General features: G+C 35.4%; 1 protein-coding gene across 2 annotated transcripts in view; it reads left to right on the top strand.

Moving 5' to 3' along the window:
• Window positions 1–13939, top strand: part of NFXL1 (nuclear transcription factor, X-box binding like 1) — a 42220-nt gene that overhangs the window by 5937 nt on the left and 22344 nt on the right. For both annotated transcript variants that reach the window (XM_082758707.1, XM_082758708.1), the window contains exons 9-16: window positions 112–236; window positions 1137–1259; window positions 2733–2823; window positions 5843–5963; window positions 6557–6713; window positions 7463–7554; window positions 7831–7852; window positions 11702–11842. In XM_082758707.1, the coding sequence (XP_082614833.1) occupies window positions 112–236; window positions 1137–1259; window positions 2733–2823; window positions 5843–5963; window positions 6557–6713; window positions 7463–7554; window positions 7831–7852; window positions 11702–11842 (872 nt within the window). The remainder of the gene's footprint in view (window positions 1–111; window positions 237–1136; window positions 1260–2732; window positions 2824–5842; window positions 5964–6556; window positions 6714–7462; window positions 7555–7830; window positions 7853–11701; window positions 11843–13939) is intronic.

Here is a 13939-nt window from a genome sequence, read left to right on the forward strand (position 1 = left end):
AAGATTATTCCAAAAATGAGAGATAATTAGCATTTGGTATATCACAGTATGTGCTGTTTTCTGAATACTTTTTTTCTCTGTCTGCTTGTACTTCCCTGTCTTTTAATCTAGAGTTTACATTGCCTTGTACGGAAGATGTGCCCACTTGTGGTGATAGTTGTGACAAAGTTCTAGAATGTGGCATCCACAAATGTTCACAGCGCTGTCATCGAGGTCCCTGTGAAATATGCAGACAGGTCAGTCCAACTGCAGGAGGTTCACATTGTTAGGATTTTTAAACACTGTATGTTTGGAACGCTGCAAGTCTTCTGAGGAAAAATAAGGCCTATTTGTCACAAAATCTATGGCTCTTCTGGGATGAAGGCTTAATTTTTTTAAATTAAATATGCCCTAAAAACAACTTAATTTTCCCTAGCTCTTTTAGCTTCCTTGTTGTTCTGTCTTACTGTATGTCTTCATTAGTGAAACAGAATATGCTGTTACATAATATTATTTTCTTATTAACAAGAAAATAATGTTTTACTCCATTCTAAATAACTGTGTAGCTTTTGTGGTCTGGCCTATAATGCTGTTGCTCTGTTTGTTATTGTTGTCTCTTCTGGACTACCCTTGGCTGTAAAGTTTATGGTGAAAACAGTTAGCACATAGCTGGAATGTAGGTCAGGTAAACCCACTCATTTCTTAAATCGTCTATGTACGTGATGGATGGATTTACTGTGCAGGAGAAGTACTTCTTGTATGAATTAATTTTGCATTTACACTTGATGTCTTGCACTACACTCAAGTGCTTCTCCTGAAGTGTCTTTCCTGTTGGTGAGTCCAAGGCTAAAGTCTTGCCACGAGGTGCCATCTAAAGCACAGTGTTTCCAGTACTGACACAAGGTCACCCAGTAGTTACAGAACAGATAGGTAACCTGCTGTTAGAGCAGGTAATATTCTATCTGTTGTGATAGGCCGTTGTGAAGTTATTCTGCCATGAACTTTGCTTTTCAGCTAGTAGTAGGAAGCTTTTTTTCTACTCCTACCGCATTAGTTTATTTTTGTTTTTGTTTTTTGCTTTGCTTTGGGGGGCAGGGGAGTACCTGGAATGTATTAAACATACCTTGCTTTTTTTTTTCCCCTACTTTGCTGCCCAGGAAGTTGAAAAACAGTGTCGCTGTGGAAAGCACACTAAGCGCATGCCATGCCATAAGCCTTATCTGTGTGAGACAAAGTGTACTAAAATTCGTGATTGCCAAAAGCACCAGTGTAGGAGAAAGGTAAGTGTCCAGAGATGGTCTTTCTCAAATGGATCACTTTGATAATTAAATAAATACATAATTATTTTATTTTTGGATTTTATTTATTAGTTCCAGCTCATGTTATTATATAGAAAGAGAAGTTCTCTTCTATGTCATTCAAGTCAGTTTGCAGTGTACCAGAGTTCTCTGAACAGCATGTCAGCAAATAAAAAAAAAAAAAAAAACAAACCAGCAGTTCCCTTGAAAGCTGGGAGTGGATTTTGACAACTTTCCAGCTCCAGAAGACAGTTTTGCTTTCAGCTACTTGAGTATATACTAATGCTTTATGCATTCAGGGGTGGTTATATCCATTCATATTTTTCCTTTGTAGGAAGAATTGGGGTTCTCCAATAGCTTAGTAAGGGACATATTGTGGTTTTTGACAATGCAGCAGTCCACGCCTCTCTAATATGCATCACTGCAAACAGCAGTGGTCTGCGGATTGGGAAAAAAGAGTTTTTGTTCTCATTTGAGGTTGATAACTCAGACCTTGCTTTTCAGTTTGTTGATTTATGAAGGCCAAGCATGTTAATCCTACATTTCTATGTTTCTTTCTAACTTAAAAAAATGAATATTTTTGCATGTTATATAGGAAATGGAAACTAACTAAATAAATATGGATGTTGCCTTTTTTGTGTAAATGGATTTAGATATCTATTCTAAAGCAACTGTTACTAATATATATTTTCCCATTTAGAAATACTTTGAATATCTTTTCAAGGGTATTGATATTGAAGGCTTTGGGAGAGGTGTTTTTCTATCTCTTGACTGTCTCATGTCCCTGTCTCTAGCATTCCTGCCCTCCCTGTCCTCCCACCCCAGCAAGGAAAATTAAAAGGCAAGGTGCTAGCAGATGTTGCAGGCTGCTGAAGTTTCAAATGTTTGCTTTCCAGGCAGGACACATTTTTACTTTCAGTATGAGCTTGGTATATGATAGCTAACTGAAAGGTTAATTAAATAATTTTCACAATGCAAGTTTCTACATTCTTGCAAGTTTGTAACATTGAAGTTAACTGGGATGTTTCCTCATTTCACTTGAAAGCACAAAAATCTTTTATGCTGTCTCACAGTTGTTCTCTTTGGTTACAGTAGGTGGGAATCATGTTGAATTGTACTCTGTGATCCAGGTTTAATAGGTTTTTGTGTAATCTTCTGAAATGATTTCAGATTAAAATATAAGAAGAATTTGAACTCTTAAGATGATACTCAGTTTTTTGGAAGCCCTCTGCCTGTTCAATATATTGAAATGATGCTCTCAATTTTGTGTTCTCTTATTACTTAAACAGTTTATTATTTACACATATTCATTTCTATTCCTGGCATGACTGATAAAATATCACTAAACTGGATGAATAAAGTTTTATGAAGCACGGGGAGGGGGAGAGAGAGTGGAAAAGGGTGAATTTATACAAGAAATGTCAAAGTTTGCAGTTACGTATTTTGTTTCAACAGTGCTGTTCTGGAAACTGTCCACCTTGTGATCAAGTCTGTGGGCGGACCTTAGGCTGCAGAAACCACAAATGTCCTTCAGGCTGCCACAGAGGTAAGAACAGGTGAAGGATCCCCACAGCGCTAAGCAATCACAATAAGCAAAATAGTGTTGATTTTTTGCCAAATGTGGTGCTTGTATAACTCTGTGTAATGCTCAACAAATTTTCTCCCTTTGTTGCATGTGGGCTTTTTGTGGGGGTAGTTTGTTTGAAAGATTTTTGGTGCTGGTTAGAGCCTGAGGGCTTACAGAATGACAGCCAGAGTGTTTGCCCGCTAATTTTACTTAACAGTGTTTTTCTGAACATGCTCGATGCCCTTTCCAAGTGCTTAATTCAAAATGCATTGTATGACACTTCCCTAAGTAATTCTGGTCACTGAATATGCATAACAAAGTCCAAGTACATACAGAAATGACTGTGCTGGTTGAGTCTGGATGGCTTTAAAAAAAAATCCTAGAACGTAATGTGTGATATTAGTGGGCGAAAAAAGAAGTTGGTGGAACTTGAATATATATTGGTATCTTACAGATGTGAAAATAAAAACTTGCTACTGATGATATCAAAGATAACAAAAAAGTTTATTTCTCCATCCAGTGACCTTGGTTAAAAAGAACCTGAAATTGACCAAAATTACCTGGTAGCTTTTATCCTGTGATTGTTTTGACATTCCTTTGGTAGGGAATTAGATTGCAGTGACTGAGAAGGGGCAGTTTTCTCAGCAGTTTTCCTTCTAGAAGCTGCTGCCCTGCTGAAATAGCAGCTGAGTAGAGTCTATGTAATTCACCTTAGCATTCTGAACTATAAATTGCAGCACCTCAGGAAATAATTCACAGCTTGTTCAGCCAATCTTGCTTTTGAGGCAGTGAGTCTTAGGAGGGTAGGGACAAGTAAATACGGTAGTTGTCCCAGTTAACCTTCTGTTAAATCTGTCATTACGAACTAGTGGTATGTTTTTCGTGTCCCTTCTCTTCCTTTCCTTTTCCCTCCCTGCCTTTCCCCTCTAAATCCTGGACGTATTTTTTTTTTCTGTATTACCAGAAGAAAACTGGTAACGCTTTTTTTTTTCTGCATTAGTTTGAACTGGAGAATCATAGAACCATAGAATAATTTGGGTTGGAAGGGACCTTAAAGATCATCTAATTCCAACCCCCCTGCCATGGGCAGGGATGCCTCCCACCAGACCAGGTTGCCCAAAGCCCCATCCAGCCTGGCCTTGAGCACTGCCAGGGATGCGGCATCCACAGCTCCTCTGAACAACCTGTTCCAGTGCCTCAGCACTGTCTGGGTAAAGAAATCATGAGTGAGTCATAGAATAAAAATCAGGTTGGAAAACTTCAAGGAGCTAAAGCTGCATAATATGCTATACTTAAATTCAATAGTTGGCTTATATTTGTTCCTAGTTGTATCCTACGGCTTGGATAGAAGTGACATTAATGATTGTTAATAACAAAGTTATTTGAAGAAATTATGAAGAAATAATAAATATTTAAAAATATTTTAACACTAATAATTAGTGTTAAGTCTTGCTGGAAGTTGTATCCAGTGAATCAAATAACTATAGTTTCAGATGTAGAGAAGAAGACTACAATTTGTTGGAGCACACAGAAGTTAATCTATTACGATTTGTGATACCTTATTGTCAGAATGTTTAAAAATATTTCTAATGAAGATGATGATCTTGTTTTTAAAAATATATTCACTTTTTTCCTACACCCCAATACTTCCCTTTGTTCTGAGATTTACAATTACATGTTTTATTGTCAGCATCTAAGGCCAGGTCAGGTTAGTTTTGCAGTGAGCTGACAGATCTTAGTGGCTGCTGACTTTAAAGGAAATAGCATGCCTCCGAAAGTAACTTGCCAGATTAGGTTCTTTAGAAAGTAGCTGTTCTCACAATTGTTATTTTGCTGCTGATTAAAAGTAACCTCATCTATTCTGTTTTTTACATGTCATTTAAGTGTTTATTCATGCTTGTTGAAATTCAGAATGTGGCCAGGGAATTGAAATGCTTTGTTTTCTACTATAGTACATTACAGAACTCTATTTGAGAACAGTGTACTCTGACCCTAACTTCAGAGCTAGGGTCATATGTGTTATGTAATCTCTGCCCTTCCATCTTGTTGAACACATAAGCAGTTGTCTTCTTTAATAGAATAATGTGTACGCAGTGAGTGTATTGTAAGTAAATTGTAGACATGTGCTGATAATATATTCAATTCGATCTACTTTGCAGTATAAATATTGTATACTTCCATCCTTTTCAGCAGCTTTTTGTCACTGAGGCCTGCTTCTTGAGGTGTTGCTCTTCAGATCCCATTAACAAGTCAGAATTGCTTAAAAAGTTGTGCTGTGAATAATACTTTCAAATAATTGCTTTCATTAAAGTTTGAGAGTGCAACATGATTAGTAAGCCAAAATCCCACATCTTCTCTTTTAAGATGCATATTCCTTACTGTAATTATTCAGTAATAAAGCTTAACAGTTGGCACTTGAAGAAATAGTGTGGGAGAGCTATAAATATAAAAAAAAAAAAAAGTTTTTTTATAAATACATTGGTTTAGTAGTAACTTCATAAAGGAGGAAGATCTTTTCAAAAAAGCATTAACTATATATAAAGGATGAGCATTTCTTAATATCGTCCAAAACAATATCTTACCAGTCTTTCAGTGTCTCTTTTTATCTGTTATGTATTGATGAAAGATGACATGTCTTCATACACATGTAAGAGTGAAATACAAATGGCACCATTTAAGTGTTGTTTTGTCCAAATGGCCGGGCTGTAATGATGCTGGCTTCTTTTTAAAATGGGTGGGTGGAATTATTTTATACTTGATACCAGGTAACAGCTGTAGTATAATCAACATTATTATTACTGTTCTTTTAGAATGTTGAAATTCTCTTTCCCAAGAGGAATTTGAAACTAAGCAGAAGTAAATTAACAACCATTTGTTACTTAGATCAGACAGAATAGGGTGTTTATACCATGTGCATATTCAGAGTTTTATGTTAGTTACCATTGTTTGTACTCAGTAGCTTATTCAGATGATCATGTTGTTAATGTATTTATTTTAGGTAGTTGTAATCCCTGTCCAGAGACTGTAGATGTGAAATGCAATTGTGGAAAAACTGTCATTAAAGTGCCCTGTGGCAGAGAGCGCACCATCAAGCCTCCCAAATGCAAACAGCTGTGCAGGTCAGTATAGACAGCAAGTGTGTTCTAGTTCTTTAGTGGTGTTTAAGGTGTCTTTAAAGAAAGTGGCAAAATATAACTGTTTAAGCTGCAGGAATGATACTGTTTCTCACTCTTCTAGGTTCTTGACTATGCAGTGCAGATTAGTAATAAGCCTTGGTATTAGACACTTCTTTATTGTGGTTTCATGAGCATCTTGCTACTGTCATGGGGAAGTTCTGCCCCACTGAGCACTTTTAACTCTTTACTCCCACTCCCTTCTTCAAGTCCTTTCTGGTACCTCCACGAGACTGTTTACCTAGAAATTTTGACTAGGAAAATGAAAACGTAGAGTATTTTCTGCTGAGGTGTAGCAAGATTGCTTATCCCAGAGTAGAGATGAGAATGGAATTCCTGTGTGTAATATGCAAACCCAGCTTTTACTCTTAGATCTTGTGTAATTTTACCATAATATTAACCACTGAAGAAGGTGGTAATTAAGTGTTGTTTTAAAAATAAGTTTGTCTCAATTCATGTATTTTGGGCATAATTGCCTAGTGACTATAATTTTGTTATTTCTTGCTGTCATATTGATTCCTTCTTGGATTTTACTTTAGTCGCCCACCTACATGTCATCACCCTACCCAGGAGAAACACTACTGTCACTTCGGTCGGTGTCCTCCATGTCGTCAGTCCTGCCAGAAAACATTAGTGTGTGGTCATTTGTGCCCAGTTCCCTGCCATGATGAGGCACTTGTGAAGCAAACTGGCTTAGTAAGTAACTAGTGAAAGACGGTGGTGTGTTATTTGTGTTCTGAAGAAAAAGAAACAGTTTTTTGACCTTTAATCTTATGGTGAAGGTTTTTGAATATTACAGTAAATAATTGAGCACAGAGGTATGCGTACTGCTTAACTGAGAGATTAAGTGGTTCTAGTTCCTTTGTTACCGTCTAATTTTGTAATATATATACTTGCGCAATTTTTATCAGTTACAATTATTCAAGAAATAAGCTATCTTTGCTGGCTAGAGTTTTATTACAAATGTTTATTTTCAAATATAAGCAGTTGCTTTTAACATGGAAGCAAAAACTGAAGTTTGGTATTTACCAAACCATCAACGTGTGCAAAAATTAGAAGTGAGAAATTGCTTGACACATTTAAATATACATATGTGCATTTCATGATGATAATTTCACTTTTTTACTAAGAAAAATATTTTTATGTTTCTACCTCTGTTAAATACTTATAATTATTTTGCATTTTTTTTCTGATGTTTGTGTTTGATTTTACCGGTAGGGCTACAGGCCTTCCTTTTCTTAGGTATAGCCATGCTAAAGATGAAATTTAAATTCTGCTTGGGGAGGTGATTTTAGGATTTCCATTAGTTTAAAAAAAAAAAAAAAAAAAAAATACTAGAAGTGTATTTGTTACAAGTGGGATCTCTTTAGATGATGTTTATTTGAAGTCAAGCAGATGGTTCCAGTTGTGTTTTGCATTCAATTGGTGGTGTACTTTGTTCTCAGCATCAGTCTGCAGGTCCTTGGGAGCAGCCGTCTGAACCAGCCTTTATTCAAACTGCGTTACCATGCCCACCCTGTCAGGTTCCTGTACCAGTGTAAGTATTAAAAACAGAGAACAAAGTTTTGGAATAGAGTGTTTTGTGTTTTTTTTTAGTGTTCTTGTAGAGATGAACATGAAAATCTTATGTAAACAATATTCTCATATTGGACATGCTTTTTTACCTGCACGTGATGCCTTCACTAGCGTGAATTGCACTTATTTTTACAAATTGCCTTATTTTCCTGTGAAAAGCCCTAGTACTGTTTTAAGTCCTATATTTACTTTACAGAAATACATGTTTTCAAAATCTTTCTTTTTTTGTCCTTTACAGGGAGTGTCTTGGGCAGCATGAGGTGAGTCTGGACACTGGCTTTTTTAAAATGAAATATGAAGTATATCTTCCTTTTTCAGTCTACAAAAAAAAAAATATTGAAGACAAATATTACTCGGCTTTCTTATGTTTTAAAACCAATGAAACACCTTATCACAAAAGCTTACATATCTGAGTTATTTTAGTCTGTTTTTGAAGAATATATAAATGCTTTTTAGAATTCTTGGATAGAAATTAAACTCGTGATTTATGAAGCTATTGTTGTATTCTTGCATAGTTGTTCAAATAGTGTTTAAATTGACTTTTGTGTGTCTTCATTAAATTTGTTTTTCCCCCTTCTTTATTTTATAGTTATTCTTTTCTCCCTGTTCCACACTTTCCTCAGTTTTCTAGCAACTGATGTCCTTTGTTTGTTTTAAAAGGATAGCAAACGTAGTGTGGTACAGGAAAATTAGTGGACTAAAAAGTTATTTTCTTGATGTGCAGCCTTCTCCAATCTCAAATGAAGTCATTATGTATTCTGGTTTATGTTATAAGAAAATCTAACTGACCTTGAAGCTAAAATAACAGGCATCAGTATTTATAGTTGTTTCTGAAAGTCAAGCAATGAAAGTGCAGCTAAAATAACTATAACAAATATAGTTTCACTTTAAGGAAGTGAAAAATTCTAGAAAACAAACTTAAAAATATTTAAAGATACCACCTCCTTTTTTTCTTTTTTCCTTTGACCTTCTTTAATAATCTTTTCCTCTCTGTTGTAATGGCAACCCAATATGTGGCAGCAACATCCACAGCTGTTTTTAACAAGTTTATACATCAGCAATCGATTCAGGCAATGCAGTTATTGATCCAAGCAGGCTGTGAATACAGCTTCCAATGAACTACTCTGCAGCTTGCTGGATGCTAACTCAAAATGCTTTTAGAATTTTAAAATGACTAAAGAATAACTGCATTTTTGTTTGTTGTTGGAACAGTGGATTTTTGGCTTTGCTTTTCACAGTAAAACTTCCAGATGTATCAACCACTGTTTCATTTTGAGTCAATGATATCTCTTATGATAGGGTGACATTTGGTAAAACCTATCTTTCGTGAATTTACACTTAAACAAAATGTAAGCTCTGTGCAATTGGCCCAACATAACTTGCTGTAGTTCATGTAAGCAGTTTTGGCACTATTCAGGTTTGCATGGATGTAAACTCTCCATAAGAGAGGACAGTAGCTCTTCTTAGAGAAAGTGGTTCCAATGACCACGTTTGTAACTGCTTATTTCAGAGTAACAAAACAAATCCCTTCTCTGTGTGTTAGTCTTAGCAGAGCCAGTCAATGGCTTTGAGTCATGTTTTTGTTACAGGTTAGTACAGAAAATAGAGAGGAATCTCAGGGAACATATACTTAAGGGATTTATGTTTTCCGATGCTAGTTTAAACTTTCCTTCCCTGAGCCAACAGGGTGCAGTGCTTCCTTCCTGCTGCACTTCAGCAGCTTCTGGAGTGGAATTAAGTGTCCTAATCTTTAAGACTTTGATAGTGGTAGAAACAGAATGTTTTGTTTGTTAATGTGCATGTGAAGGGGGTGTTTAACCATGTGGCTTAGGGACATTTTTATGTACCTAAGGTACTCTTACCTTTAAACTAATTTACTTTTGTTAGCAAGAGAAACATTTCTGTATTTCTGAATACAGTCTCTCCTGTAGTAGTTCCCAGCCTTTAAGGGGATTTTCACTGGGAAATTTAAGTTTCACAGGTAACAATTTTCTCAAGCAAAGTTTTGCTGTGAAGAGGATCTTGTTGCTGTACTATATATCAGGTATCAAAACTGCCCAACGTAAGTAATAATGATGTGGGAGGTACAAAAGAAAAAAGCTGGAATGAAGCAAGTTACAAGAACTTGTACTTTACCAAGATGCCTGCAGACAACAACTGGAAGAGTGAATGAATGCAAGGGTTTAGGAACTGTACGCTACTAAAAACATGTTTGCTGTCTTTACATTTTCACTTGGACAATAATTTTAATTTGTGTAAATGTTTGATTTTAAATATTGCTGAACTTTTTTATTTCACAGGCATTTAATTTAAAGCATTTGAAGGGACTGATTTAATTCAACTTCTTGCAAGCCTATGTCTTTAGAGCAAGTGATTTATCACTTGAGACAACAGGCTTAAAACTACTTTTCAGAATATGTAATTGTATCAAATCTGTGTTCACTGAAATATGATTTTGTTGTGTCTTATGCAGCTTTCCTTTAAATAATTTCCCTGGGCCCATTCTAAGTGGTTTTACATACATTTAGAAAAGTTAGTGATTCTTCATTAGATCTGAAAATTGAGCAGTTCTCGATTCTGATTCAGATTGTAGATCAGAAAATCACATATCATCACAGTTGCTGCCACCCCAAAATGAAAACTTGATGTTTTACTTTGCTTAGACTACTATAAGCTTTGGCGGTTCATAGCAGTAGCATACATGTGCTCTTTTAAAATCAAATTTGGAGATCTAATGGTTATATTCAAAATCTGATTTTACGGAAAAGCATTAATTAAAGCCTGTAGAAGGTAAATGAAGACAAAAAAAATCTTAACTGGATAGGGTATTTACGTATCTACTGTATTTAATTATTTTGTAGTTGCCTAATTTCATTAAATGCTATAGAGGAAGGAAAATGTTCTGATTTTGTTTGTGAGGAGTATTTAGAATATCCTGTGAAATCAGTCTCATTTTCAGGCAGACAGAAGTCTAAATTCTTGGTTTTGTGCAGTGGGATTGTGCAGAGGGTACAGAGCCAAGATGTTCAGTCAACTAAAGCTGTAACATAAAATCACAGCTTTAGTCGAGTCAAAGTGAGTTATGTCACATTACTCTGTTGTGTAATAATGTCAGAAATAGTTTCTCTTTTTCTCTGTGAAATGATCACAACAAAACAAAAAAAATTGTCAGCCTCACATAAGCTAATTTTTTTTCATTTGAATATTATGTAATGTTAGGAAAATGGGAGCACTGAGTTTCCTCTAATGTTTTTGATATGGAGGGTATTTATACCCTTCAGCTTTAGGAAAGTAGCCTAGTTAACAAAGTTAGGAGCTTAAATTCCATCTCAGTGCCACTGAAAGTTAAAGCCTCCTAAATAGATGCTCTGAATTGTACTAAAAAGCTCTGTTAACTGGAGTGTTACCCTCAAGTAAGAAGGTAAGAATATATCACTCATAAGCAATTAAAATCCTGAGCCAGTCATTGAGCATTTTCTTCTTGCCCTTTCCATTTCTGTGAGTTATATTTGATATGGTGACTTTGCTTTTTAGAATGTCTGGCTTGCAGATTGTTTTGTATTTGTAGAATTGTAAGAATGTTTTGGGTTTGTGATGACCATGACACAATCAGCCTTGTGAAAACAAGCTGTAGCCAGCTTCTGTAATAGTTGTAGAGGAGTTTGGGAACCTTTAATGGAAGGCATGAGTGTTATTAAGAAAGGAGGGCTAAATAACACCAAAGGATTTAAGGCTGCAGTAGTCTGTTTAAAGAAAAAGAAGGAAGAAAAAGGAAGATATGTTGTGAAAGTTAGATAGCTTGTTTACACGTGGTAGAAAAGCTTGCTTTATTAATTAATCACTGTAAAACAAATGTGTGATTTTAGCGATAGGAACTTGAAGTCTCTATGTATTAAAAAAAAAAAAAGTCAAATACTTTCCACTGGTTTTGTTCTTTAGCAAAGGGTACATTAGAACAAAAATTTCTCTGTAATGATACTGTATTTGTATGCATCTATCTATCTAGATATACACACTCTCTCAGAATGCATGTGCAGTATGTATGTACAGACACAGTCTGCCTATATATACATATATGTATATATCTCTTGTTTGTTTGTCACTTTCAGGTGAGTCCCTTACCGTGTCACTCTGCAGGTCCCTACTCATGTAAAAGACCTTGTGGGCGGCTTCTCAATTGTCAGAATCACACCTGCATGAAAGAGTGTCACCATGTTACTAAAATCAACGGTAGTGCAGATGGAAAGAAGGTAGGCTGATTTTCTTTTGCTTTCGTTTTATTGTGTTTTATATATTGTTTTCAGTTTTAATTGGAAAATAAAGAATATGCTGCTGGAAGGCACAGGATCTGAGATTCTGCTTGCATGTGATCTGTTCCCACTGATGCTGTGACATTTAGCTAGTCTGTACTCCTCAGACAATAAAACTTAGACAGCCTTAGGTATTTTATAAATGTGCACCTTTTTGTTTTACGTTAACATACTATTATATTGCTCTGTAGTCTTCAAAACCTCTTGTGACATGGATGTTTCTCTTCTAAAGTCAGTTTTCAGAACAGTTGGGATTGAGTAACCTGTTGATAATGCCTCTAAACAAATGCACTTGCAATCTACTGGGGGAGCTACTGGATGGGTTGAGGAGGCTGGCATATATTTGTCAAAGAGCACTGGCAGTGCTGAAGAACAGGCAAAGACTTAAATCACTGGGGTGATGAATTCAGGTTTATCAGTATCTACTGGAAACAGTCATGAGACTGAGTTGCTGAAAATAATATGAAACAAAATGAAAAATGCAAAGGTGACTAGGTTTGAACAAAGCACATAGCTTGTGCTTTGAGGGAGTCATGCTTTGGAGCAAAAGAGCTTTATAAGATTTTAAAGCATTACTTTAGAAAAAGATTGCAATATAGTCTCTGGCCATTTAGAAAACTGAGGAAGCATTCAATTGGATACAAAACATAACTGTTATATTTTAGCTTACTGTTACATTTTAACTTAAATAGGATAATTTACTTGTGAGTTCCAATCCTTGAAGAAGTGTCATCTATTAACTGTATATATTGCAGTTACTATATTAATTTATTAATGATTGTAGAACTTCAGTCTGAAGAGTGTGAGCTGTTAAGGCAATTTATGGACCAGTAACTTGAAGTAGCAGAGTGATATCAGTAAATCCTGAGTGACAAACTCTTTAAATATCTCAACTTATGACTGTAAGAGAGTGCTTACTCCTTCCGTTAAACCCATTGAAATGCGTATTGATCAGGATTATGCCTAGCTCCATTTTGAAGGAAACAATGCATTCTCAAGAAAAAGGGATGCTTTGTACCTGGGAAGTATGGGTAGATATAATTGTTCAATTTTCTTTATGTTTTTGTAAACTCCATTTGGTTTTGACATTTTGGAGCTTTTGTTCTGTTATTGTGATAAACTAAATTGCAGATATAGTCAAAAAATGGCTGATAAAATTTCTTGTTTGTGTCTGTAATGAATTTTCTGTCTGGAATTGAGGTTTGTTCTGCCTGTTGTATTAGAAAATACAGTAGAAAGGCCAGCAGTTTGCTCTTACTCACTGTTAAATTTTATCATAGTTTTCAAAATGCTTTGAATTGCTGTTATCTTTCCTATAGATGTTAATTCTGGGGGGGGACGGGATTGTGTTTTGTAAATGATCATTGTACAAAGGTTTGTTTTTAAAATTCTTCAGCAAAAATTATTCAAATGTAAGCAGAAGAAAATAGGGGGAAAGCTGTATTAAAACTTAAAACCTTATGCCCTTATATTGAACAGCAAAAAAATGAAAACTGTCATGGAATTAGTCCTTTTGGAGAAGCATTGTGTAGCCTCATTCTTGGGTAAATTGGCTTTACTTTGGCTTTTCTGAGACTGATCATTTGAATGTGGTGACATGCCTTAAAGAGTGTGCTGGATAAGTTCAGTTGTTAAATCATGTCAATTTGTGTATTTGCAAACTGGGGTTGTGGATAAGTTGTTAAGAATATGAATAGAAATGGAACCTCATTTGTCTTGCTAATGTTCATTTCATACTTTTTAGAAGATTATGCAGGCTATCGTACATGTATGGAAATTGAATGACTTAGTTTGCTTTTTAAACTTCCGCGCCCCTGTATTGCATGTATCATAACTAAAGCATTAAAATATTGTGTTGGGTGGGAAGAGATGTATGAATATGAAATTATTTTTCTGAGAGTTTTCCACAGAGTATTAACAGACTTAACAGCAATTTTCCAAAGCGCTAATGCTGAGAGGTTCTTTTATGTCTAGGAGGCAAAATAGAACTTTGTTTTTGACCTACTAACTCTGGCATTTCTGCTTTTCTTTTTAAAA

The sequence above is a fragment of the Aythya marila genome, assembly GCF_965140915.1.
Source record: "Aythya marila genome assembly, chromosome: 4".
Lineage (NCBI taxonomy): Eukaryota > Metazoa > Chordata > Aves > Anseriformes > Anatidae > Aythya > Aythya marila.